The sequence below is a fragment of the Schizosaccharomyces osmophilus genome, chromosome 1 (genome assembly GCF_027921745.1).
Source record: "Schizosaccharomyces osmophilus chromosome 1, complete sequence".
Taxonomy (NCBI): Eukaryota; Fungi; Ascomycota; class Schizosaccharomycetes; order Schizosaccharomycetales; family Schizosaccharomycetaceae; genus Schizosaccharomyces; species Schizosaccharomyces osmophilus.
Genome location: NC_079238.1, coordinates 4,407,268 through 4,432,954, shown reverse-complemented (window position 1 = coordinate 4,432,954; position 25,687 = coordinate 4,407,268). Strand labels below are relative to the sequence as shown.

Sequence of the window (25,687 nt, the reverse complement as noted above, 5' to 3'; positions counted from 1 at the left end):
GACAGGATTCAATGTGATGATTATTTTTTATTAAGTTACTTAGGTATTTTAAGTAAGAATGAATTATTTATTCAGTTTAATATTCAAAATGGCTTCCATTGATGGAAGGCTTTCTGGTATCTATTGTAAAACATTCGGCGAGTAAAGCCCTTTTAAAAAGGGCTTTAAATAAAAATACTATAGTAGCCTTAAGTTAGTTTAAATATGAAAAGTTTTTATTTTTTGAAATAGCCTTGCCCTGTGCATCTTTTCTTTTTTTTTTTTCTGTAGAAGATTTTTATATGTTCATATAGCAACACTTTATACGATTTGATGGAGAAGTCAATTTCAACAAGAAGTCAACAAGGGGAGACTAATATTGATGAACAGCACTGGCCTTTTAAACTAGTAAAATCGCATCTCGAATTAAGGCCTTTAGAAACAGGTATGAAATCTCAGTTACAACATAGACTAATGTAATAGAAAATGTTTGGATTGCTCGTCTAAAGCCGCAATTTGCCTCAAAAACAACGGAATATGTCAAAAAAATAAGGTCCAAACAAAAGGAAGCCCTACTACATTGTGCTAGACTTCGAAGAATACAAAAGGAAAACGAGCCTTTGGAACTAGAAATTATACTATGTCCAGTGTTGGCAATGACACAAAGCCAGATAGAAAAAGACTTACAAGAATTAGAAATTGATGCAAAAGTCTATATTCTTCCCGTTCCTTCTCATGCACCTTTAACTTTGGAACAGTATAAGGAATGGAATCCAATATGGCCCGTTTTCTACAGAAGGCATACTGAGCGACAGGATATTTTTACAAATAGAGAATTGGAAGTGATTGATGGAGTTTTGAACGACTTGATTCAAGCAGCCTTTGTGTCACAATCCAAGGGACAAATCGGCTGTGCTGCAGCGGTTTACGATCATACTTCACGCACAGTTCTTTCAGTTTCTATAGATGAACGAAATGCATCACGGAATCCAGTCGACCATTGTGCCATGAGGGCAATTAACTTGGTAGCAGCAGGTGAACGGGAACGCCGGAAACTTCCACACGAATCATCTGAAGAAAGATACTTATGTCGTGGCTTAACGGTTTTAATGACTCATGAGCCCTGCGTTATGTGTAGTATGGCTTTATTACATTCTCGCATATTTCGTTTAATCTATTGTCAGCAACAATCATTAACCGGGGGAATTGAGTCTTTATATGGAATTCATTGGAGAGCTGAACTAAATCATCGGTATCTAGCCTACAGTGGATGGGAAAAAGAGGTTCCGGAATTGGAAGGGAATGTACATGTATAATACATACTAGAGCGAAGCAAGCTTCGTCTCCATACAAATACAAAAGAGAATAATTTACATTACATAAACAAAATTATATAGACAACTGTAATGCTATGAACTGTAACCAAACCGAATTCCCTTATATATATACCCCTATTTACTTGCTCATACCTCATCTTTGGTACTTTCTGAAGTTAAACTTTGCATCTTTTCTGCAAACTCTAGTAAATTTTCTCCTTGACTGGCAGCAACTAGGTCAAATGGAACACGATTGGTGTAAAAGTTGGCACCCCCAGAAGAAGGCATGGCGCCTTTAGGAATTAATCTGATCTCTGGACTATTTTTTTCATAATCCATTGCATATAATTCTTCCCATGAGAAGAGCAAACCATCTGTCCTAGCAAAAAATGGATTGATGTCAATTAGCCAAGCACGATTTTGTTGGACGTAAGTGTCGAAAACAACTAAAACAAAGGTTAAATAATCAATTATTTAAATAGAAATTAGACATACAGTTAGGGTCCGGAAACTCCGAAAGCTTAGATGTTAAATCCCGCAGAACAGGCAAAATTTCCTTCATCTCGTGTTCTAGAAAGTCATAATAATTGTCGTCTCGTTGACATACAGCAATAAGATTTTTTCCTTTTACAAAACAGCGGAATTCTGTTGACGGGTGAATGGGAAACCATTCTTTTAAAATTAGTTCGTGACTGAAATCAGAAGGAAACCGTTGGCTTGTGGAATCGGCTTCTTGGTTATCTTCTTCTATACAATCATCAAAGGCATAATCAAGGTCATGAGTTACAAAGTCTGATGATTTTAATATTAAAAGGACATCTTCTGCAGAAGTGCATTTCATACTTCCCGTAGGCATAATCCATACAGCATCTTTGGGGCTTGACCAATTCAGCTTGGGTACCACGGCTCCATCGAGGTCGGAAATAACCCTTTCTATGAGTTGTATGGTCGATTTGTCCGGATAGTAAGAAGAAACTTGTGTATCTTCTTCTTCTTCTTCCCTCCCTTCCTCATTCTCTCGATCTGTTACATCTTCAATTGTATTTGAAACATTTTTTAAATAAATACCATCTTCATCAAGGTATTTTAGTATAGAGGTGGGAATTGGCTTTATGACTTTTGCTTTAGGCGTCAAAGTACGAAACAGCGAATACCAATTTGAGAATTGACAATTTAAAATGTGTTGTTTTGTAACTGGTGTGGCCATTTTCTAATTCCAAGTTGTTATGGCTTCTAAAACTGCCAGACGTAATTTACTTTTTCTTGTTAAGTAAAAGTGAACGTCCGTTGGGGAATGTCAAATTTTGGTGAAATACATAAAGCCAAAGTTTTTTGGCTACTAAAAAAAAAGGAATTTCCAACAATATTGGGTCTAAAATAGTTAGAAATGAATTGATTGGAATGATAGTACTTAATATAAAGTGCAATCTAAAAAAATAAAAAAAGGGTTTTAAAAGACGACAAATCAATATAGATACATAAATAGACATACAAAAGTACTTGTTAATCGTCATTCGGTCGCAAGAAGGCATTCTTGTCTAATCGATCTAATGCGATGTGAGCCATCATAGACCCATCATTATATGGGTCGTGGGCCCGCAAGGATTCAGCATTGCGATAATTTTTGATAGCCATTTCGACATTTCCATTTCTCTCTGCAACCTGTCCCAAAGTAAAAAAAGCGGCAGCACATCCTGAATGGCATTCCAATGTGCGATCCTTTGGATAAGCAAAGTGATATGAGTCAACAGCTTTTTGGCTCCAGTCTCTAGATTGTTGAAGTAGTTTTTCGTGATACTTTTTATCAATATGATCTGTTTGAGCCAGTAAGCTAGTAGCAAGATTATTCATTAATATCAATCCATGACAAGTCGGATTGTTCATTGTCAATTCGAGTGCTTGGTAATATAAGGGAACGGCATAGGAAGGCTTTCCAAGCTGAAAGTATAGAGTAGCAGTCTGCTCAAATAGACGACTCTTATTTTCTGGTTCATCGTTAATTTCATTGCGGAGCAAACTCTGAATAATAAAATCTGCAGCTTTCGCCGCTTCCATCTGCAAACCAAGGGGCTCCGATAACTCAATGATTTTACTGGCAATTATAACCCTCTGTTCAGTGAAATCCTTCAAACTTTCTGTTCGCTTGAAAATGTCCCAGAATAGCTTCCAAGCTAGTTGATACCCTCCTGATGATTCCTGAAGATTAGCCATTTGCAGTCGAATTCCTTGAATTGAAGCCGATTCCATGTCCATATTTTCCTTTTCTGCCTGCTCAATAGCAGACTGGTAGGCCTTCCAAGCTCGCTGGAAATCTTGTAAGCTCGATCCCGTTTGCCTGTAAAGTGCCTCATGAATATGTCTGGCAACAGATGCAGGATAGTTTGCATCGATCGGTGAAGGCTTTGAAAATGCTATAATTGCGGTACCTGCTACTGCACACCCTAGTAATGCAGCAGGCCATGGACGTCTCCAAAATGGTCTCTTATTATAAGTTGATGCTCTTCTATGAGTCATCAACTGAAATAAAGTCCTCTGTCTCCATAAGTATTGAATTCTCATAATTCAAACTTTAATATAAATGAATCATAAAGTTTTTCCTGAAAAGAATCTCTCAACGACTTCTTGCTTTTTTATTGCTGCTTCGTTTACGAGGTAGCTATGATGATATTCTAATAGCGAATGTCTGACCAAATAGAGAATAATTTTGGCTGTATATTTTACAATTTGTATGATTTTAAACGGTCTAAAAATCAGTTTTGAATTAGTTTACTGTATTAATATTATTAATATCCTCAATATTAAAAAATGTGTATTAGGATAAATAAGGGCATTAACATAAAACGCAAAGAGTAACGAAAGGTAGCTTATGCAAATACAAATGATGAACAAGTGCAATCAAGAAAATTAATAGTAACGATATGTTTTTGAAATAGGTTTTCGAGTTTACCATAACTGAGGGCACTTAGACCAATTGCCTTTTTGCCGACAGGACCAATAACTATCTCGGTCTTCTTTTATAAACCAAAGAGGGTCAGACTCATCATCCTTACCGGTCTTAACTTGAGAAAACCATTTAGGATGCCAAGATGTTTGGTTTCTCTCCATCTCTTGTCGTTCCTCTCGCTGTTTCTGTTCGAGATCTAATTTCAATTGTTCTGCTATCTCTAAACGGCCCTGTTCGCGTAATCTTTGATCAGGGCGTAAACGAGTGTCAGTAGGAGGAAGCAAGCCATCTTCAATCGATGTTATTTCGTTCGTTTGTGCAGCAAATGTTGTCATACCGCAATGCTTTTGAGGGTCTTCCACCAAACTTCCAACTTCCCATATCATTTTTTCCACTTTATTGGTTTCAGTGTGTACCAAATCTAACGAAGTCGTCCATTTACCTTTTAGGCATCGAGAATCTTGGCTTCCGTCGGACCTTACAACTTCAACATTTACTTCTTCAGAACGCCCAGAAAACATTCCCCCAACTTTAAATTGAACGATGGCTTTGTCCCCAGTGGTAGAGTCAGTAATTACCATGTGGTCATAAGGTTCAACGTATTTTTCTCCTATAGCAACGTTTTTCAAAAAACAAGCAGGCTTCGTAAAGACAAACTTACTTCCACACTGTAGCTGAATGTTCACGTCCCCATGAATATTCAGTTCTATAGATTTACCCCAGAATTTCTGGATAGGCCTTGGAGAGTGATGCCATTTCCATTTAGGACTGTCGGCTTGGCATGCAACAACAAGTGGCCGATGTGACACTTTTTCTGCTAAAAAGCGATAATTTTTATCTTCACGAGCTAGCTCATACGTTTCTCCTAATAATGGACTAAACACCTTTCTCACACTTCTTTCCTTGTGTCTCATATTAGAAAAATTTGATACAGCAAAAGCTGCGATGTAAAATATCTTCAACTCCGGCTCACTTTCGTTGGCGATGTCTAAAAGGTTGGAATATTCCAAATCCTCCGCATAACGTTGAAGTAAACTACAGGGTTCGTTGGAAACAACGGGAATACGAATTGAACTGATATCTTTTCCAATATTCCTTCTCAGGACCGACATGATACTAGGAGGAGGGTCTACTATAGCAGGTATGTTTTGTCTTCGCGCAACCGTTTTATGAGGAAGGGGGTACAGTTCAGCAACTGGTTGGTTAAGATCCTTCGACATATCTTCATTTTTATTGGAAGCTGAAGAAAATGGTGCACTTCCTTCAGTGTCATGCTTCGGTCCTCTAGAATTCTTATTATTCTTCGAGTTTATGGAACGGGCAGCAGATCCTTGTTCAGACTTGTTTTCGGTGCGATTTGGTTTGTATTCATCTACATCCTTGAAATTTTCAATAGGTTTTATTCCATTGACAACACTTTTCTCTGAACCTTCATCAGCGGTATCGCTCGATACCATGGAATCGTAACTAGCCGGTGATTGAATTAACTCCTCTGGCTCTGTAACTTCAGAGGACAAGTCTGAAACAGAAGAATCGGAAACTGAATCCTCTTCATAGCTGCTCGTTCTATGAAGAGAATCATCGACAAAGGTAATATCGGGATCAGAATTTTTGGTAGTTCGATCACTGCTTAGCAAGTCATCTGAATTATTTAGGTCTCCCAAAGTGTCTGTTACATGATTGATGCCTGGGTCATCTTCGGCATCATACCACGTATGAGATACAGTAGAATCCATGGATACACGGGAGGATGGGGAAGTAACGGGAACTTGATCTTTTGTAAACTCATGATGTTGAATAAAGCATTCTAGTTCATGTAAAAGAGAGCCAAGCTGGCGAGTAACTTTGCGGAGAGTTATTTCGGCGGATGAGTTTTCGGGAAAGGATTCATCCATGGACTCTCTTGGGTTTCCAGTATTTGTCATGTGTTCGTCGGGCAATTGAATCCGGATGTTGGGAATGTTGAGATTAATAGCAGACCGAGAGCGACCTATCCGGTGGGTTTGTGCGATATCCAAGCATTCGCGAAGGCGGGAGTAGATGGAATCGAGCTGTTTGGAAGATGACTGCTGGGATCGTTCACTAACAGTTAATTTGGAAAAAGCCTGAGTATTTTTAGCACGCTCTAGGGCATTACACCATCTTAACCAGTCGTGATGAGTATGAGCGCGGAGATTCCAAACTTCGATGCCGGAATCAACGTTAATTTCATGGCTTTCGGAAGAGATACTGACAACAGCGATACTGAGAGGCAGCTTTCCTCGCATGATAGAAGAATGAGCATTGGCATAGTATGAAAGAGTTCCTTCCAGCATATCCAACGTAAAGTAACGACGAGCATATCCTTGGCCTTTTTTGCGCCGCTTTTTGAGAAGGGTTCCACAAATCAGCTGTTTCGGGGCACCGTTACTGTTTATGTTATGCTGGACTGATCCTGGAAACGATTGGACACTGAGCAGAAAAGATATGATTTTTGGTGTAGTTTTAGAGAAAGTATTGTCGAAAACAAAAGCATATAATCCACCTTTCTCAATGGACACAGAACCGTCGTTGGGCTTTTCAGCCATACACCTTTCGCCTTGGTAAAAGAGTTCAAGACCAATGGCATTCAACTTTTGAACTTCAGTTACTTGGGTTTGTTGTTGTTGTCTGGCGTCTAAAACGGCTGGTGATTTATAGTCATCCTCTGAACTTCCTTTCGTTCGCTTGTAGTAAATATCGTATTTGATACTTTTCCGCTTCACGTGAATTTGCCAGCTAAGAAGGCTATTTGGCTTCACATTCAGCCATTGGATTAGTAGACTTTTACTTCGAACTTCCACAGTTTCCATCATATTTCTGTTTCTAATTTACTGTCAAAGTAACAAATCCAAAAAAATAAAAAATAAAGAGTAGTCCCCTGGACAAAGGGGAATTCGCACAAAAGAAAAGAGTGAACAAAATAAGATGAACTACGCTGCGACTATAAATATGGTCTGTGTTTTGGTTATAAGTAATCCAAACATAATTTACTCGGACGGAGCTTGTCGTCGGAGCTCGGTTTAGCCGTTGTTTACTAATTTAGCGAGGTGTAACTCTAATCCGATAAAATGTAAACAAAGCGACTTGGCACGAATAGCAACAAACCATCCAGAGTTTTCAAAGAATTTTATATTCAGATTTTTAAAAAGGTATATACAAGTATATTTAGGTTATAGTTTTATGAATTTCTACCTAGAAAGGAAGGAACCTTTTAATGCTATGATTTGTCATATTCATTTATGAACGAGCATATTTTTCCTCCGCGGCCGACAGTAAAAAAACCTTTCGACAGATCCGAAGGACGAAATCGATTGGAACAAAAATGTTGACAGGATCAACCATGGTAATGCAGTGAATACTGACGAAGATTTTGTGATCTTGCAAGGATGAACTTTTGGGTCCTGTTCGAAGTCGATAAATTTCGCACTTTGTTCTTTCGTTGGAATCATCAGATAAGGGAACCAGTGGGTGGGAAAAAAGCGAAATAGAACTTACAGGAAGCTCAGTCGAGGGGTTTGATTCATCTTGAAATTCCATTCTTGTGTTTGAACGACGTTGAAATGCTGCAATTTTATGTGGTTTCTTTTTTTTTCTTTGTTTATTTGCTAGGATACCTCATCTACTCGTTTAGATAACTTACTTCTGTAGCAGATGAAAAGATGTGCATAAAAAATCAAGGAAGCCAGAAATGAGCATAAAAGAAGAATAAGCGAGGTTGATAAAGTATAAAAAAAGAAATTTGCTGTTTTATGCATCCTGGGTGTTGTTTTTTTTTTGTTTGGAATCGTTTATTTGTTTACTCACCGCTCATATCTAAGCGAACTTGTAATCAGATATGCCCAAGAATCGTACTATATTGCTATTGAGGAACTAGACATTCCCAGCTACTCTATGCTAACAACAACAGATATTGGTTTTTCAATCCATGCTGTTTCTTTCTTTTCTTGAATATAAAAAATTTCCATAAATCCTAGGTGGTCGCTCGTGCCCTATGCAAACCGCTGCTTTCTCATCGGTTGAAACTCGAAATGTTGATGAAGCTCAATTCATTGGTCCTTGGAAGTTGGGAAGGACTTTGGGCGAGGGTAATCTTGCCAAAGTGAAGTGTATGTTGAATGGGAAGCAATCCTTCTCGAGGAAGTTCACAGAAAGCACTCGGCTTGTGACGTCTTTGACATCCAGCTTTCTTTTTTGAAGAGTTCCTCGACGAATCATTCTTCCCTTTGTCTGTACTAAAACTTACTAACTTTGTTTCTGTTTAGTAGGGATCCACTGGGAGACGGAAGAAAGGGTCGCATTGAAAATGATACGCAATGCGGAGATGGAAGATGAGTGTATTTGGAACCATGTTTTACGAGAAGTCATGATTCTGCGGAAGTTTCAGCATCCAAATATCCTCTCTCTGTACCAAGTGCTTCGTGTCCCAAAGTATACAGTGCTCGCATTGGAATACATGGACACCGACCTTCACAGTATCCTCGCAAAATGCAAGCGTTTAAACGAGTCCGTAGCTCGCAGGATATTTCAACAAGTAGTATTTGCTGTTGAATACTGTCACCAAAACAATGTGTCTCATCGCGACCTGAAGCTTGAAAACATTCTTCTTTCTAAGGACTTCACCGTGAAGCTTAGTGATTTTAGCCTTTCCAATTTTATGTATGATGGTACATTTTTAAGAACTTCTTGCGGAACTCCTCATTATGCCGCTCCCGAAGTCATTCAAGGCCGGTATTATGATGGGTGTGATGTGGATATTTGGGGTTGTGGAATCCTGCTCTATCTCATGCTTACCGGTGAATTTCCCTTTGAGGATGTCACCATATCTAATGTTTTAAGTCGTGCTTGCAAAGGCATTTACACCGTACCTTCTCACGTTTCTACAAGTGCTACCGATTTAATCCGACGGATGCTCACTGTCATCCCTACTTCCAGAATCAAAATTGGTGAAATTATTCAGCATCCTTGGTTTATAGCTGATAGACTTCCATCTTATCACCTGTCCTCGCATAATTCTTTTTCCTCACCTGAGAAACAACATCCTGTCAGCTATTACCCAGCTGAATTAGCAAAACTTTTTGGTTCATCACCAAATTCTACTTTTAATGTCCAAAACAAAGTATCAAATCCTTCTTTGGAATTTTCATACCCTCAGTTTTCTGCCTCGACCAACAGCGACCTTAGTTCCTCTGTCGAAACTCTGCCTTTTCAAGGTATTTTCTATGCAGGTTCTATTCCAAACTCACCTACAAAGTCTGACACAAAGGGTGCCTCTACTGCAGCCACAGGTTACTCCAATTCGTCGCCCCAATCACATGTCAGTATTTTACCGACATCTCTTCCCAGCGAACATGCAACTTACATGGGAAATACGTATAATTTTCGCAAATTGCAGTCGCCCACATCAACTCGGATACGAACCTTTCGATGGCATTTTGGTATACAATCAAATAAACCTCCTCGACAAATCTTGTTGCAATTTTGCCAGAGCTTACAGCAACTTGGTGCTTCCTTTCTCCCTTACAGTACAGAAGAGTTCTTACGCGAAAGTAAATACCGCATAGATGCGAAATTCAACTCTGACAATTTTGTTGTTTATTTGGCGTTTGAAGTGTTTTCTCTTGGTTCATTGGCAAATATTATTGACATACGGTTTTCTAGTAATAAGGCTTCGCCGATCAATAATCCCATGCCCTGTTTTGAAGTCGTTAAACGGTTTCTCCAGAAAATCATTTAACGACTTTTTGAATGACTTTCATTGATTCTGCTGTTATTTTTGTTATGCTTTACGTGTAATCTGTTTTGCTTTGAAGTCTTACTGTCGTTGAAGCAAATGAATCTTTCGCTTCACTACTAGAAAGATTCAGTTTTCATTTGTTTTCCTTTTTGTTTTCTTAACTTATTTTAATCTTAATTAATGAATAGTAATATTACATACTTTGATTTTTTTTAATTCACTGGAGCATGTATTATGATAGAAATAAAAGATCGTTGTATATGTGAGTCCCGGTTTTACACAGATTCATGACAAATCAATCCATCTCTAAACGGCATTGAAATAAAATAATAAAGAAGCATAAGTATAGCTTTCATATGGTACAGCCTACCATCGCTGTATCACGGTCTGCATATACAAATTAAAAGCTAAGCTTTTTAAGGAATAAGGTGCTTTCGCTGGAAGAAAGAACGAAGATAAAGAATTTGCCAAGTTACCAATACGATCAAGGTAATGAAGGTAAGGTAAGCAAAGTTTTTGACACGTCCATTTGTACTTTCGTTGGTATTGCGGAATTTAGTTTCGCGGGCTTGTAAGTAGTACATTTTATCTTTCACCTCATTTATAAAGTCCTTTGCACGCTGAAGATCAGCTTCTACTGGTTCAAGGTTGTAAGCTTTTTGTAAAGCAGAGTAATCTTGAGCATCAGCTCCGATGTTGAAGTCTAGCTTGATAGAACGTTTTTTGTGTTCAGATTCCATAGCACCTAAATTGTTAATTCATAATTCCTTCGGAATACTCCTGAAACAGAAAACAAAGTCCAAGATGAACAGCTTCCATCCTGATGTTTTCTAGTTTGAGTGTCACATCACGAAAGACATACCTGGTTGCAAAGTATTCTTAAAACAAATATCAATCACAGTAGGTCTGGATACATCCGAGACAATGCGCTCTTCATCAATGATATTTTGAACACTTGAATGAACAGTGCCTTGAGAGTCTTTAATTTCCATGCTAAGCTTTTGACCATCACCACGGTTACCGCTTGTTTTCACAAACACAATCATCACTGCTTTTTCTCCAGCATATTCACGCAAGCAAAAGCTTTCTGGATTCAACTTGGCCGGAATGTCAAAGTGAACAGCCTGAACAGCGCACACAAGAAGGGAAAGAAGTAAGAAGAACGGTTTAAAAGTGAACATGTTTTCTTTCTTTTTTAAGTAGATATATGTAGTCTTCAAACCTCCTACAGACTTTGCATTCACGTTCTCCTTTTGTTTTTGGTAATTGTAATGAATGACAGACTGCTGATTTTCTGTGTTTGGGGATATACCGATCAATTGCTGAATGCAATAATTCAATATACCGCGGTCTAGAGCATACGTTAGTAAACAAACCATGGATAAACAAAAGTCAGATTAAAGAGGGAAAAGGAAAGGAAAGAGCTGAATTGTACATGTGGAATAGATGAAAAGATGAAAAGGAAAGATTTTATTTATTTGAAAGCTACAAGTCTGGAGGAGGTTGGCTATTGTGGGGACATTTTCGTTTCCCCGTTGGAAGAGTTCTATTCGGTTTCGCAAGAAGAATTGTCTTTGAGAACAAAAAAAAAATAAATGAATTCAATGAAGAAAATAAGAAGTGGAAGAGAAATGGCAAGACTTTGAACTTCCAGATGAACCAAAAAAAAGAGTCTTGTTGCTATTGTTTCCTTCTACCTCAGTCATTAGGGTGCATATAGTACAACGCGTTTGTTTTTGACATTGCTCTACTTGAACGATTGCATTGGAAGCTGTTTATGAAAATAACAAAGGCTTTTTGCCAAAATGCAAAAACATTTGTGAGGGGATGGAAAGCAGAGCCCTTCCAAGTACAATGGCCGCGAAAGCAAGATAAAGGTACGTTTGGAGAAGAGTTTGTGGAATACGATGGAAGGAAAACTGATTTAATTTGAATTCTAGTGTTTGTGGCCATGTCTGGAGGCGTGGATTCGAGCTATTCGGCATACTTGTTAAAACGCCAGGTTCGTAGTCGTAGGTGGAACATGGAGAAACTAACGTGCCATTTGGTTGTAGGAGTTGAATGTAGAAGGTGTATTTATGCGAAATTGGCTGGACGAGGAGGATGCACCGGGGGGATGTCCTGCGGAACGAGACTGGTTGCTTGTTCAAAAAATATGCAAGCAACTAGAGATTCCCATACGGAGATTTAATTTCGAAAAGGAGTACTGGAATCGGGTATTTGAGCCGAGTTTGGAGCAATATGAGCGAGGATGCACGCCGAACCCAGACGTGCCTTGCAATCGGTATGTCAAGTTTGGAGCATTGTACGAGGCACTGGAAAAGGAAGTGTCTCGGGAGGGTCAGCAATGGTGGCTAGCTACAGGACACTATGCGAAAACGATGAGGAACGAAAGGGACGATCGGGTGGCACTTTGTCTTCCGAAAGATAGATGGAAAGATCAAACGTTATTTTTGTGCACGGTCCAAGAAAAAGCGCTTCAGCGAACCATTTTCCCGCTGCATAACCTGGAGAAGAAAGAAGTCAAAAGGATGGCTGCTGAAGCAGGGCTACAAGAGAGTGTAGAACGACTTGAAAGTCAAGGACTGTGTTTTGTATCGCCAAATGTGGGGAGCCACTTTCGAAACTTTCTGGGTCGATACTTGAATTTTTCGAATGAACCAATACGTGTTGTAGCGAAGGGAAGGGTGGTGGGCGTTTACCCTCCGTCGACGGGAGTTTGGTCATTTACGATTGGAGAGCGATGTGGATTGAGTCTTCCCCAGGGTGATCCAGAGTTCGAAGGACGATGGTATATTTGGAAGAAGGAATCTTTGACGAATACGGTACATATTTGTCGGGGAAGCAGGAACCCATTGCTATTTCAAAACCGAATCCGGGTCCATCCTTGGACATGGTCGACAGAGTGGATTCGACAAGAAGCGAGTTCATCGAAAGGGAAGCCTATGGAGTGCTTTGTGCGCGTTCGACACCAGCAGCCACTTGAGCCAGCAAAAGCATGGTTGCAAGAGGACGGAGGATGTGTTGTTGAGTTTGAAACTCCTCAACGGGCGCTCACCCCAGGTCAAGTTTTGGCCATGTACAAGGAGGAGACTTGTTTAGGAGGAGGTTCGATTGCTGAGGAAGAGCCGTAACTTGTCCTATTGGATTGATTGTTATTGTTTACCAGGAAGCTTCCTTGAAGAGTGACCCCCGCAAATACCCCCATAAAGGCTTTCGATTGATTTCCAAAAAAGCGCGAGTCCACCCCCACAAAGAAGTTAGATGAACCCACATTTCGACATGGATAAAAGTAGGGCAGCGCGAGACAACAGAAGGAGGCAGAGCAGGTCAAGGACGATTGTGGATGGTTTGTGATCGTTCACGTATCGCTGTTTTTTTTTTTTTTTTCTTGTGGTTGTTTCTCGAATGAACACCATAATTATGGACTCGTAAAAGATACCAATCTTATCCACAAGCAGTGCATGGACAGCTACGTAGGAAAAAAGAAATCACAAGGGAAACCAAACCATTGAGACGAATTCAAGAAAGAAGGAGAAACAAAAAGAAAAACAAAAACAAAAATAAAACAATAAACAAAAACAAAAACAAACCCTCTATAAGCGTGACAAATGATTTTGTTGTACAGCAGATTCTTCGCTTCCAGAACATAAAGATCCGCTGTATCTTATTCAGATGGAGAACCACCCCATCCCCATGTCAACGTTGGATTGCCAAGAGACCCCCCCCCCACTTGGCCTTCATTGGGGTCTCTAAGAGGAGCTGGAGGAGCTGGAGAAGCCGCAGACGGCAGACGGCGGCGGCAGGCGGCAGACGGCAAACGACAAACGACAAACGGTAGAGAAGGCAAACCAAAGACCAAAGACCAACAAACGGAAACAAAAGAAAACGAAAAATGAACCCTCAACAACAAATATGCAAGGAAAACAAAAATGCTTTACTCTACCTCGCTCTTTCCCTGTTAACGAACCTTTCCGATACTCCTTATGCTATGCATCAGCTGCTTATCTTATCTTACGAAAGCCAGTCCCAATCATTAGGTATTGATTATCTCTCTGAAATGTGCGCCACCTCATTGGCGGAGTTTTTCTTCCACCTAAGATCCTTTCCTCCAATCATATTCCGCCTCTCTTCCTCGAAAAACCCGAACCCTGTATCTATCAATGGGATGAGCAGCAGTACGCGACCTTGTCGGTAAGAAAATTTGACCTTGATATTTACGCTTATATAAAAGACTCGCGGGGGCCCTGTCTACTACCTTCAGCAAAACACCGGTTTCCCTACTACAAGGATTAGGTAAAAAGGCACATAAAACCTTCCCTTTTTATTTTTTTTTTATAATCATATAATTAGAATCCTTATTCTTTTATTGTTTTTGGTTTTTAGTTCATCATCATTCCTCGAAAAATATTTGTATAGAAGAAGGTGTGCTGAAATTTCAATTGCATCTTAATTTTCTCGTTTCATAGTTTTTGATCGAGTTTTCTTTTCTTTTCTTTCCCTTCCTTCCTTTCTTTTTTTTTTGATTTTTTATTCTTAGAGAAATTCCAAGGTTTCATCGGTTCTCATTTGATTTTGCTTTTCCCCTTTTTTTTATATTTTCTTTTGTTTTAAAAAGTCTCTTGCAATATGTCCCAATACGACGTTGAACCTCTCATGTCCAAGGCCTCGATTTTGGCCAAGTATGCCAATCTTGAACCTTTAGATACCAAGGTAATGGCTGAATATATCTGGATTGATGGATTCAACCACCTTCGCAGCAAAACCATGACCCTTGAAGAAAAACCAAAGTCTTTGGATGACTTGCGCGTTTGGAATTTCGACGGGTCTTCCACCGGCCAAGCCCCTGGTAATGACTCTGATACCCTTTTGAAACCCATTGCTATGTATAGAGATCCCATCCGTCGTGGCGATAACATTCTCGTTCTCTCCGCTTGTTACAAGGCCGATGGCTCTGCTAACCACTTCAATCACCGTGATGCTTGCGTCAAGCTTATGGAAAAGCATGCCGACCAGGATATCTGGTTTGGCATTGAGCAAGAATACACAATGCTAGACTACTATGACCGCCCTTTCGGCTGGCCTAAGGGTGGCTTCCCCGGTATTCAAGGCCCCTTTTATTGTGGTGTCGGTACCGGCAACGTCTTTGCCCGTGATATCGTCGAGGCCCACTACAAGGCCTGTCTCTACGCCGGTATCAACATTTCTGGTGTGAATGCCGAGGTCATGCCTTCTCAATGGGAATACCAGGTTGGTCCTTGCCGCGGTATCTCAATGAGCGACCAACTCTGGATGTCTCGTTTCCTTCTTCACCGTATTGCCGAAGATTTTGGTGTCAAGATCTCTTTCCATCCCAAGCCTATTTTGGGTGACTGGAATGGTGCTGGTTGCCACACAAACATCTCCACCAAGGATAGCCGTGCCGAAGGTGGTATGAAGGTCATCGAGCAATACCTCGAAAAGTTCGCCAAGCGTCATATGGACCACATCAAGGTTTATGGTGAAGATAATGACTTGCGTCTCACCGGTAAACATGAAACTGGTGCCATTGATAAATTCAATTATGGTATTGCTGACCGTGGTGCCTCTGTTCGTATCCCCCGTTCCGTCGCTATGAAGGGTTGCGGTTACTTTGAGGATCGCCGTCCTGCTTCCTCCATCGACCCTTACCTTGTCACTGGTATTATTGCTGAAACTATGTTTGAATGCTAAATGGATGAACGATTCTTTTTTTTACGTGCTGGTCACGTTGACCGCCTATCTATCCTATCAATTTTCTCCCCATGCGCTTTTACCTTTGCTCTCCTGCAGAAGCGTATCAATTTCATACATATACATATACATGTACTCCTTATTCCCTTTGTCTATTTTCCTTATTAATTTCAATGTCATTTATTTGTTGAAGATTATAATTTCTATATTCATTGTAGCAAACTTGTACTTACCTATACCTTGTAGATGATGAAATTTGTAAAGAAGCAATAAAATATTAGCAAGATTATATATAGAAATTTATCTACAGTAGCTTAGCAATGAAGAGGTCTGTTAAACCGTTGCCATTTTCTTGAAACAAGCAAAAAGACAGAATCGAATCGCTGTTTGCCATAGACAGTTGGCATTCCAAGGAACAGTGACCACAAAATCATCAAGCTCTCACTCCATGGAACAACAAATCGTAATAGATTATAAATAGAATACAAATGAAGGAACGAAATGCAGAAACGGTCAACCGTGTGTGTGTTGTCTCTTTCTCTCTCTCTCTCTCTCTCTCTCTCTCTTTCTAGAGAGAGGATTCCATCCATTCAATCCATTGATTCATGTTGGTGCCTTTCAAAGCGCTTCCTGAAAGAAACTCTAATTGGATGTCTTCGAGCTGAGGGCGAAGTTCATCCCAGTCGACGTCTTCTGTTACTATGGAATCGAGCTGAGATTCCTTTTCTTCAAAAATATTGTCCAATTCTTTCATCACAGCCGCCTGGATCTGTTTTGCTGGTTGTGCAGTAAACAAATCAAATTTGTTGCATGCTACTAGAGCTTTCGGTACCTTGAGCTTTCTACATTTTAGTAGCACGTCAAATAAAGCGAGTCCAATTTCATGCAAATCTCGGTCCAGCGTTGCGCTGTTCAAAACAAAAACCACAAGCCGTACATCATAACTTTCATTCAATTTCTTTTCTGTCCAATGCTTTGTTCTAGCATGTCCGGGTAAATCTACGAGGACGACATCTTCTTTCCATAAAGCCTCGTTTGGTTCGATACTCGGCACAGTAGACTTGCTCTTTTCGTAAACAAGCTAAAGAAAATACGTTAATAAAATGCTTTTTATGTTATCTATCCTACCTGACAAAACAAGGTCGTTTTTCCCGACTCACTAGGTCCCACCAAAAAGATGGCCGGTGTTTTTCTCTGAATGGTCTTTTTTGATGCAAAGAGAAGGGAAAATATTATTAATGCAGCTAAGGGAATCGTTGCAAGCGCAATGACTATTGTCCACCAATTTTCAAGCATCGTGATATGGTCAGTTGGTGTTTGCAACTATTCCTATGTATAAAATTTCTACGTATCAACCTAGACTGCTGACTGAGGATTCAAAGGAAAAAGTCCTTTTGATAGAAAATTTATAAGCTTGTTTTCTTTCGTATTATTGGAAATGTCCACCCTCTTCGTCGTGGTGAAACCGGTTCGTCTTACCTTTGGCTTGGGGTTCAAGTGTTACGAAAGAAGCTCGTAGTTACGAAAAATAGAGGTTGTTTTGTAGAAATATGTTTTGTTATAATCTTCAACTATTTGCTTGTACGTTAGTTTACCATCTTAGAATGGAATAGAGAAAAAAAATTTGAAAGCATGTCTTACATTTGCTAAAAACAGCTTTTAAACAAAAACAGTCTATTAAAAGTTCAAAGCTTTTTTAAAATCCAAATCTACACTTCGATGAAAAGGGTGCTTCGTGATTTGTTTGTATTTTACCCAGTGGTGAAAAAAGCTACCAACAACATAATAGAGTTGCTTTTGTTTACGAGCCGTTGAAACGGTCAATGGACATTTGTTCTTGTAAATTAATTAGAAAAAACTATGCCTCTACCAGTTTTACGTGTCAAAAGAAAAGCAGTTGATGATCCTGTCAATGCTCTATGTAAGGAAGAAGAAAAAAAAAAGCTACCAAGGCTTTTAAAAACAGTGACTAATATTTATCAGATTTAGAACTTGGAAATGAAATTGGAGAACGAGCAATCGCCAAAAAAAGAAAATCTTCCGGTCGGTATTGTAAGTATACGATGAATGGATCCTATTGCTTTATAGAGTCATTTCGTCAATGTTAAAACACTTAGATAATTTCAAATGACTAAAGAAAACTAATATACAAAAAAAGTTTTTAGACTCTCTCAAACGTTAAAGAACGATAGAGAATATGTGTCAAATTTAAACAATGTTCATCCTTCGCCTGCAACAAATCTTCAAAAATTAGCAAATGCTAGCAGCAAGCCTTCTTTGCCAAAGGAGAACTCTTATGGAATCCCCATCGTTCAACCTTCTGAACCTGCAATTCCAAAAGTTCATTCACATATGGATTTGGATATTAAAAAATCCGCGCCATCTATACCTCCTACTTTGGATTCTCCGAGATTTGCAATTCAAAATTTACCATCCGCAAAAGATGAAAAAGTCTTTGACGCTATTCGTCTTCAGAAAAGGTAGGTTTTATGGTAGGTCGCTTCAGCTTCTTGATGAGACCGACGATATTTGTCACTAGAATCTCCAGCTAACATCGCACTTTTAGTCAAGGGATGTATCACACCCATCCTCAATTGGATTCAATGATTCATGAATACCTTTCAAATGGTGATTTGCCTCTCCAACAAGCTAATGAAGAATATGTATATGACATTTATGAGGCATCAAATCAAGAGCCATCCAAACCTCCGACCGGATACGGAGTCATTGACGCTCTTAGTGTTCCTGATGCGTTTCGTGAATCGCTTGAAAATGAGCTTGTATCAGAAAAGCAAGATGGCGAAGACGAAGACCCGTTGCGGGATGAGATTGACGAGGATTCAAATGCAGAAAGCTTTTATCAAAACAGTTATCCAGATGAAGATGAATGGGGAGGATCTAGTGGACAAAGTCTTCAAGATGAATTTGCATCTGACGAAAATTACGCAGATGACTTATATGGATAAATAAGTAATACGACAATGAATTCAATACATCGCGGTTACATGGGTGAATCAATACTTTTGAAGTTATTCGCATTATCATGGGATTGTATTCCTGTTTCCATTTTGTAATTCTTAAACCTCTATTCAACATGAATTTGTCTTTCTTTTCTTGCAATGCTTTTTTCCATCTGTTTACGATTTCTTTAAGCGACTCGCTAAAGATAATGTTATACAGAAAACCGATGATGTCTTCTGTGACTTGCAATTACTCTAATTCTGACTCGAGAAATTCCTGGAAATTTATACCCATCTTTGCGTAAAATCACTTAAGATGTCAGGTAAAGAAGTTAAGCAAGAGACTTCTGTTGACTACAGCTTGAACAATTCTGAAACTATTAACAAGTACAAGCTTGCTGGTGAAGTTTCTCAAAATGTCTTGAGCAAGGTCGTCGACTTGTGCAAAGAGGGAGCTAAGCTCTTCGACATTTGTGTTCGCGGTGATCAGCTCTTGGAAGAGGCTGTTGGTAAGGTTGCACGCGGCAAGGACTCTTATAAGGGTATTGCTTTCCCCACTGCTGTTTCTCCTAATGGAGTTGCTGCACACTTGTCTCCCTTGTCTGGTGACCCCGAAGCCAACATTACTTTGAAGGCAGGTGATGTTGTCAAGGTTTTCTTGGGTGCTCATATTGATGGTTTCGCTTCTTTGGTCGCTACTACTCTTGTCGTTTCCGAAGAAACCATCAGTGGTCAAAAGGCAGACGTGATTGCTGCTGCTCATGCCGCCTTGAAGGCCGCTCAACGTACCATCAAGCCTGGAAACAACAACTGGCAAGTCACTGACATTGTCGATAAAATTGCTACTACTTATGGATGCAAGCCTGTTTCTGGTATGCTCACTCACCAACAAGAAAGAAATGTGCTCGACGGTAAAAAGCAAATCATTTTGAATCCTTCTGAAACTCAACGTGCACAATTTGACAACTTTACATTTGAAGAAGGTGAAGTTTATGGTGTCGATATTTTGGTCTCTTCTTCCCCTAGTGGAAAAATTAAGCGTTCTGACATTGCTACCCGTATTTACAAGAAAAATGATACCAAGTATATGTTGAAGCTTCAAGCCAGCCGTAAGGTCTATTCTGAAATCCAAAACAAGTTTGGTGCTTATCCCTTTTCCACTCGTAACATCAACCAAGACAGCAGAACCAACATGGCTTTTGGTGAATGCACCCAACACGAGCTTTTGTATCCTTATGATGTTTTGACTGATAAGGAGGGTGGTTATATTGCTGAGTTTTACTCCACTATTGCTTTAACCAAGAATGGTACCATCGCCTTTAGTAATGCTGAACCCATCAACAGCATCCAATCCGACAAGAAGATTGAGGATCAGGAAATCAAATCCCTTCTCCAGATTCCTTTGAAGACTAGCACCGCTAGCAAGAAGAAAAAGAGTAACAAGAAGAAGTCTACCGGTGAGAGCAAGCCTGCTCAGTAAATCTGATCACAGCTCGGTATACCGAAATCTACTTTTTGTTTTTTATTATAAAAGTTGATCTCTGCTGATGTAGAGTGTCCATTGATTTAAAACACTGATAAAAGTTTATGATATGTTTTCATTCATGTTAAAAAATAAAATAACTCTATTCTCTCCCGCTTAAAAGTTTATCGTAAATGTTTTTAGTATATTAAACTTATACAAGTTTTCGTTTCTCTCAATACATTTGTAGAACATTCTCCCTCAGAGTTTTTCAATACGAGCATAATTCATCCAATTATAGTCACCCTCCATGCACTGATTGACAAGGAAATGCAACTTGTCAATAAAAACGGGCACGAAGGTTCCAGGACCTTGTGCAGTGTGAGATACTACAGGGTTTTTTTCGATAACTGCTAATTCCCCGGCAATATTATATAGCAATGTCGCAGAAACTGCGGCAAGTAGTTTATCTTCTTGGCATAAAGAAACAGCAACACCCATCACGCTTCCTAAGGAACAGCCAGAAGCAGTTATTTTTCCTAGTAAAGGAGTTCCATTTTTAATGATATAAGTGCTCTTCCCGTCACTAATGATATCCGTCGGTCCAGACATGGTGACAACGCAGCGCCGTTCCAAAGCTAATTTCTCTACGGCAGAAGTTCTTGAACTAATAGTATGCTGAGAGATACTATCAACCCCTCTCATAAGACCCTCTTCACCGGCGATACACATAATTTCGCCTTCGTTGCCTTTAATTATATCAAAATACGCATTGTTCAATAATCCTGAAACGGCATCGGTGCGAAACTTTGTTGCACCAACACCTACTGGATCCAAAATAATAGGTCGGTTCAGGGAATTATAGACTTGAGAAGCATAAATAAGCGTCTCTCGATCCTGCACAGTCCCAATGTTCAAAACAAGTGAACCAGCAAATTTAGCAAAGTCAGCAACCTCTTCCTTACTTTCTCCCATAGTTGGAGAAGCGTTGACAGCTAAAGTCACATTCGCAGAAAAATTTTTGGCAACACCATTCGTTAGATGATGAATTAAAGGGGTATAATCCTTTGTTTTGGCGAACAAGGGACCCACTTGGGCAGCTAACTCTGGAACTGTTGATATATTGGAATGGACTTGAGCGAAACAAGGAGGGGATTCAATCATATGACGAAGGTTCTTGGCAGTTTCGCAAGGTGTTCTTGATGACATGATAGCAGAAACTAAAGCAATACCGTCAATGCGCTTTCCATTAACTTCGCTCAGGTACATTACTCTCTGGATATTAGTATCATTTAAACCAGCAATGGCAACTGAATTCAGCTGACGGGGCATTTTTGACATGTGTTCCAATATCTTGCGAAGACCTGTAATACCAATGATACGCTCTTTGACATTTTTGGTACTTGTATCGTAAATAGAGCCAATCCCAACATAATCGGCACAATCAGCAGCAGCACAGTCGACTTCGTGAATATTATTTGTAGAGACACCAATTATGGAATCCTCTCCTAAAATTTTGCGAACTGTTTTACAATCCATATCATCTTGTCCGATGTGAACTCCTTCAGCGCCAATGGCTAATGCAATGTCGACTCGATCGTTAATCAATAGTGGCACGCCATGTTTTCGACAAATATCCAAAACATTTTTCGCTCTTTCCAAAAACAATTTTGTGGAAATATCTTTCTCCCGAAGTTGAACCAAAGTAACTCCTCCGATAATTCCTTCTTCTACTTGCTTTTCCAAGCTAGATCCTGGAGCTACTTGCGTAGAGCTTGTTACCAAATACAACGAATAATTGACCGTCGGCTTCATTGCTCAATAATAAGAATAAAACAAGGAAATAAAAAAATAAAAACAAATGAGAAATTGAAGTTTTTTTGCACAACGAAAGAATCACAATCGGATATGCTTTGCTTCTGTTTTTAACGATAAACAAAGCAGGTTTTAAGCTGGACAATTCAAAGGAATTCCTTAATTGTTCAAACTCCAAATCCTTCTAATTGAACTTGGTTTGGAGTACAAATAGTCGTCCACGGATTTTAAAAAGAGATCTCGGATACCTGCTATATCTCCTAGGTTAGAGAGGAAATAAAAAGGATATGAAAAAATACAACTGCAAGTAGGAAAAGAAATCAAATAAATAAATTCCATTAGCTTAGTTGTAATAGTAGGCCCTATGTTGTCGCTTTTTGAAGAAATGTAAGATTTCGTCACAACCTCAGATTGAAGACAATCGAATAGCTCAAGCATTAGTTGAAGAAAAATGAAGGTAATAGAGAAAAACTACTCTTTTGAGGGAAAGTGTAACAATTCATTATCAGCAACCGATATTACTTAAAAAAAGCTTTCGTAGATATCTGGCACTAGTAAGTAAGAATCAGATTATGTGAGCGTATGTTCAAATTTCTCAAAAATATTGCGATTTGGTAAGAAAAAATCAGTCTAACTCATCAGTATTGCTGGTAGAAGATGTTCCATTGCAGTGCTTCTCCAATTGCTCAATCAAATCATCAAAAAGAGTTATAGGCTCTTCTAAACTAGGATCCTTTGACCATTTTAAGTCATTTAGCGAATCAATCTCTCTATATAAGTTAGTTGAGCGAAGGAGAGTAAACTTTACTTACGCGTCTAATTGAGAGGATAATGTAGAGTATTTCTCGCGTTCTACGCTAACCTCTGCTTTGACGCTTTTCAGTGCATTCTCCAAACGTTGGTTGATAGCCGCGATGTCGAGCGGTTTAGCAGCATACATTGTATAAAATTCGTCTTGCTCAGAAGCTTGGGAAGCAGCTGTTTGAAAGAACCTTCTAATATTCGCAAGAAGCATTTGGTCTCTCTCATTTTTTCCAAGTACTTGGCTTTCAATCTCAATGTTGGCCTTAATTTTCTCTAATCGCTTTTGCTGCTGTTTGGCACATCGGTCATAAAGCTCAATAAGCAAAGGTTCGTCGCGAAAACGACGAGGGAAAAGTTCTTTCCATTCTTGAAGATGAACGATTGAAGAGAAGGTTCCTTGGGAAAGCAAAAAATCGCTTAGAATTTTATGCTCCATGAAAATAAGCCCCTAATGTTCTTGTTAGCTCAGCTATAGAGGTAGGAAAAAGTTCCCTGTTTTTCAGAGATCTTTCGTTTGGAAATTGAAATTTACAATACGATAGTCAAGTAAGAGAATCGGTAGTCGATTTTTGTCTTTGTATGTTTACGGTCATATTGCGTTTCAGCATTTCTATTTCATGAAATGGATTACCATATAGTAACACGAAATAATGAATAGCTCTCCCTTTCTCTTTCAAAGTTATAAACCGATTTTTTGTTTAAACGACAGCGAAGCTTGGTTGCATCGTAGATTTTTTTTAGATTTCTTACCTTGAATTATTTATATAACAATAAATCTTTCTTCTAACGCTTTGGGCGTTTCAACGGACAGCAAAGCTAATCTAGTACAGCATTTAGTTCACTCCAACAGCCCAGCTTCCGTCAAACATAGACTCAGAACCTGGACAACAACTTGTTCACTGCCACAAGTTTTTCCGTTGAATCTTAAAAAGTTTCTTTTCGAGATATTGCTGTCTTTCTCTTCTTGCTTCTTGGCGGTACTGTGGAGTACCTCACCACCACGAGCTGTTCTCCAGATATTACTCTTTCCATGTCGTATAAAGTCAATGAACGGGTGTTATGCTTTCATGGACCTTTGCTTTATGAAGCTAAAATTATAGACACAGAAAAAAAGGAAGATTCCTCAACCTACTTGATTCACTATAGAGGATGGAAAAATAGCTGGGATGAGTGGGTCGGACCTGATCGAATACTAAAGTGGAATGAAGAAAATTTGAAAACCCAAAAGGAATTAAAGAGTAATGCTATGGCAGCTAAACAAAAATCTGCGGCGGCGAAAAAGGCAGCTTCTTTAATTCCCAAGGGTGGTGAAGCTTCAGGTCAAGCCAGTAAACCTACAGGAAAACGGTCTCGGGAATCTAGCGCTACTACGATGGATGGTGACTCTCGTGAAACACCTCAAAGAACGAAAACCCAAAAATCAGCCTCACCGGTACCTCACGTTATAAAAAACGAGGCGGTTTCTGAAGCTGCTGTAGACGCGGCAGTAAAGGCTGTTGAAGAAGAATCTGTAGATGAAGAACCTCCATTACCTAAGCATAAGATCCGTGTGCCTGATGTTTTGAAGCTTTGGTTGGTAGATGATTGGGAACATATCACAAAGCATCTTCAGCTAATATCGTTGCCTCGAAAGCCTACTGTGCGAGCTGCCATTGCTGCTTTCCGGGAATCCAAAATCTCTTCTTTGACGAACGAAATTGATGTTGATGTGTTTGAGCAAGCAATGGCTGGACTAGTTATTTATTTTAATAAGTGCCTTGGAAACATGCTACTTTATCGTTTTGAAAGGCAGCAATACATGGAAGTTCGAAGAGACTATCCTGGAGTTGAAATGTGTGATATTTATGGCGCTGAGCACCTGATACGACTTTTTGTTAGTTTACCTGAATTAATTGACCATACGAACATGGACTCACAATCGATTGACTGCTTGTTAGGATATATCGAGGAGTTTTTACAGTAAGTGCAACAATTGTTATACTCTTTTACTAACTGACAATTTATCTAGATATCTTGTACTGCATAAGGAGGAGTATTTTATTAATAAGTATCAAGATGCTTCCCCAAACTATCGATCCTTAATCGGCGTTTAATGAATTGTATAGCTGTTTTTTGGAAAAATTATTATTTCATGAAATAGACAGATGAAGCCTTTTGTAGTTACAAAGATCATCGTGAAATTGTGATATTTGATCGGATGACAAGCTGTCGGAGTTGTATAAGGGAAGAAATTCGCCAACTTTAGCATTCAGAACGTCCTTGAATCCCTGTATACTTAGGTTTAGAGATGCTTCTGCTGGTATTTGTTGTGCTTTGTTTTGTGCAATAGTTTTTAGTGTAGATATCCGACTTTTAGCTACTTTTGCTCTAATCCATAAGTCGTGGTTTGCTTGTAGATTAGCTGTTTCCTTTTCAATATCTATTGCTTTTGCGGAAATATGTTCTAACTTTATTAAGTTGTGTTTCACATAGGCATGTCGTAATGCGAGCAATTCGAGCCATCTAGGACGAACATAATACTAATTTAAATGTTAATAAGTAAGCAGTCTTGTAATAAACATTGTCTCTTCATACCTTTAACAACGTATAACCCGATATTCCAGCGACAGAGCCCAGATATGAAAGGAACAAACAAAATGAGAGCACACTAGAAGAGGAATCCGTTTTTTCTTGAAAAGCTTGAACTGGAGCAAGCGTTGAAGGCAGTGAAGGTGGTTTGGATACTGCGTTTGCAGAATGCGTAATTACCGACATAATTCGAAGCTTGTCGTCTATAGTTGGGGGAAATCCCAAGTATTACAAGTATTTGAAATAATGCTGAAAGATTATTTTTCTCTTTGATATCTATGAGAAGGGAAAAAGTATCTGGAAATACAATGTATGAAGGAAGCAAGTATGTCAAGAGTATTTGTTAAGAAGGTACGACGAAATTAGTAGATT

At 39.2% G+C, this 25,687-nt stretch overlaps 15 protein-coding genes across 15 annotated transcripts; 7 read left to right on the top strand and 8 right to left on the bottom strand.

The window, feature by feature from the left end:
• Positions 1-88: 88 nt before the first annotated feature.
• tad3 (tRNA specific adenosine deaminase subunit Tad3) lies at positions 89-1,295 on the top strand (the record flags this gene model as incomplete). The annotated part of the gene is made up of 3 exons (XM_056180807.1): positions 89-141; positions 294-424; positions 463-1,295. The coding sequence occupies 3 exons, from the start codon at positions 89-91 to the stop codon at positions 1,293-1,295; spliced, it is 1,017 nt and encodes a 338-aa protein (XP_056035442.1).
• A 147-nt stretch (positions 1,296-1,442) lies between these two features.
• cdc123 (translation initiation factor eIF2 assembly protein) lies at positions 1,443-2,502 on the bottom strand (the record flags this gene model as incomplete). The annotated part of the gene is made up of 2 exons (XM_056180806.1): positions 1,443-1,741; positions 1,791-2,502. 2 exons carry the CDS (start codon positions 2,500-2,502, stop codon positions 1,443-1,445), a joined length of 1,011 nt encoding a protein of 336 aa, XP_056035449.1.
• Positions 2,503-2,798: 296 nt separating this feature from the next.
• mgr3 (mitochondrial inner membrane i-AAA protease complex TPR repeat subunit Mgr3) lies at positions 2,799-3,854 on the bottom strand (the record flags this gene model as incomplete). The annotated part of the gene is made up of 1 exon (XM_056180805.1): positions 2,799-3,854. One exon carries the CDS (start codon positions 3,852-3,854, stop codon positions 2,799-2,801), a length of 1,056 nt encoding a protein of 351 aa, XP_056035448.1.
• A 384-nt stretch (positions 3,855-4,238) lies between these two features.
• osh3 (sterol transfer protein Osh3) lies at positions 4,239-7,073 on the bottom strand (the record flags this gene model as incomplete). Its single annotated transcript, XM_056180804.1, has 1 exon — positions 4,239-7,073. The coding sequence occupies one exon, from the start codon at positions 7,071-7,073 to the stop codon at positions 4,239-4,241; it is 2,835 nt and encodes a 944-aa protein (XP_056035447.1).
• Positions 7,074-8,251: 1,178 nt separating this feature from the next.
• On the top strand, positions 8,252-9,994 carry ppk9 (serine/threonine protein kinase Ppk9; the record flags this gene model as incomplete). The annotated part of the gene is made up of 2 exons (XM_056180803.1): positions 8,252-8,366; positions 8,523-9,994. 2 exons carry the CDS (start codon positions 8,252-8,254, stop codon positions 9,992-9,994), a joined length of 1,587 nt encoding a protein of 528 aa, XP_056035446.1.
• A 416-nt stretch (positions 9,995-10,410) lies between these two features.
• Positions 10,411-11,175, bottom strand: erv25 (COPII-coated vesicle component Erv25; the record flags this gene model as incomplete). Its single annotated transcript, XM_056180802.1, has 2 exons — positions 10,411-10,739; positions 10,857-11,175. The coding sequence occupies 2 exons, from the start codon at positions 11,173-11,175 to the stop codon at positions 10,411-10,413; spliced, it is 648 nt and encodes a 215-aa protein (XP_056035582.1).
• Positions 11,176-11,771: 596 nt separating this feature from the next.
• slm3 (mitochondrial tRNA-specific 2-thiouridylase Slm3) lies at positions 11,772-13,128 on the top strand (the record flags this gene model as incomplete). Its single annotated transcript, XM_056180801.1, has 3 exons — positions 11,772-11,871; positions 11,935-11,996; positions 12,049-13,128. 3 exons carry the CDS (start codon positions 11,772-11,774, stop codon positions 13,126-13,128), a joined length of 1,242 nt encoding a protein of 413 aa, XP_056035070.1.
• Positions 13,129-14,623: 1,495 nt separating this feature from the next.
• Positions 14,624-15,706, top strand: gln1 (glutamate-ammonia ligase Gln1; the record flags this gene model as incomplete). The annotated part of the gene is made up of 1 exon (XM_056180800.1): positions 14,624-15,706. One exon carries the CDS (start codon positions 14,624-14,626, stop codon positions 15,704-15,706), a length of 1,083 nt encoding a protein of 360 aa, XP_056035578.1.
• Positions 15,707-16,274: 568 nt separating this feature from the next.
• On the bottom strand, positions 16,275-17,002 carry srp102 (signal recognition particle receptor beta subunit Srp102; the record flags this gene model as incomplete). The annotated part of the gene is made up of 2 exons (XM_056180799.1): positions 16,275-16,787; positions 16,835-17,002. The coding sequence occupies 2 exons, from the start codon at positions 17,000-17,002 to the stop codon at positions 16,275-16,277; spliced, it is 681 nt and encodes a 226-aa protein (XP_056036949.1).
• Positions 17,003-17,566: 564 nt separating this feature from the next.
• iwr1 (RNA polymerase II nuclear import protein Iwr1) lies at positions 17,567-18,672 on the top strand (the record flags this gene model as incomplete). The annotated part of the gene is made up of 4 exons (XM_056180798.1): positions 17,567-17,627; positions 17,690-17,758; positions 17,865-18,186; positions 18,273-18,672. 4 exons carry the CDS (start codon positions 17,567-17,569, stop codon positions 18,670-18,672), a joined length of 852 nt encoding a protein of 283 aa, XP_056035580.1.
• A 15-nt stretch (positions 18,673-18,687) lies between these two features.
• Positions 18,688-20,146, top strand: cdb4 (endonuclease Cdb4; the record flags this gene model as incomplete). Its single annotated transcript, XM_056180797.1, has 2 exons — positions 18,688-18,715; positions 18,990-20,146. 2 exons carry the CDS (start codon positions 18,688-18,690, stop codon positions 20,144-20,146), a joined length of 1,185 nt encoding a protein of 394 aa, XP_056035581.1.
• A 243-nt stretch (positions 20,147-20,389) lies between these two features.
• Positions 20,390-21,943, bottom strand: thi4 (bifunctional thiamine-phosphate dipyrophosphorylase/hydroxyethylthiazole kinase; the record flags this gene model as incomplete). The annotated part of the gene is made up of 1 exon (XM_056180796.1): positions 20,390-21,943. The coding sequence occupies one exon, from the start codon at positions 21,941-21,943 to the stop codon at positions 20,390-20,392; it is 1,554 nt and encodes a 517-aa protein (XP_056035574.1).
• Positions 21,944-22,568: 625 nt separating this feature from the next.
• cnl2 (centromere localized protein Cnl2) lies at positions 22,569-23,183 on the bottom strand (the record flags this gene model as incomplete). Its single annotated transcript, XM_056180795.1, has 2 exons — positions 22,569-22,713; positions 22,756-23,183. 2 exons carry the CDS (start codon positions 23,181-23,183, stop codon positions 22,569-22,571), a joined length of 573 nt encoding a protein of 190 aa, XP_056035575.1.
• A 594-nt stretch (positions 23,184-23,777) lies between these two features.
• On the top strand, positions 23,778-24,840 carry alp13 (MRG family Clr6 histone deacetylase complex subunit Alp13; the record flags this gene model as incomplete). The annotated part of the gene is made up of 2 exons (XM_056180794.1): positions 23,778-24,706; positions 24,756-24,840. The coding sequence occupies 2 exons, from the start codon at positions 23,778-23,780 to the stop codon at positions 24,838-24,840; spliced, it is 1,014 nt and encodes a 337-aa protein (XP_056035576.1).
• A 36-nt stretch (positions 24,841-24,876) lies between these two features.
• On the bottom strand, positions 24,877-25,501 carry SOMG_02000 (Schizosaccharomyces specific protein; the record flags this gene model as incomplete). The annotated part of the gene is made up of 2 exons (XM_056180793.1): positions 24,877-25,266; positions 25,322-25,501. The coding sequence occupies 2 exons, from the start codon at positions 25,499-25,501 to the stop codon at positions 24,877-24,879; spliced, it is 570 nt and encodes a 189-aa protein (XP_056035577.1).
• Positions 25,502-25,687: the final 186 nt, after the last annotated feature.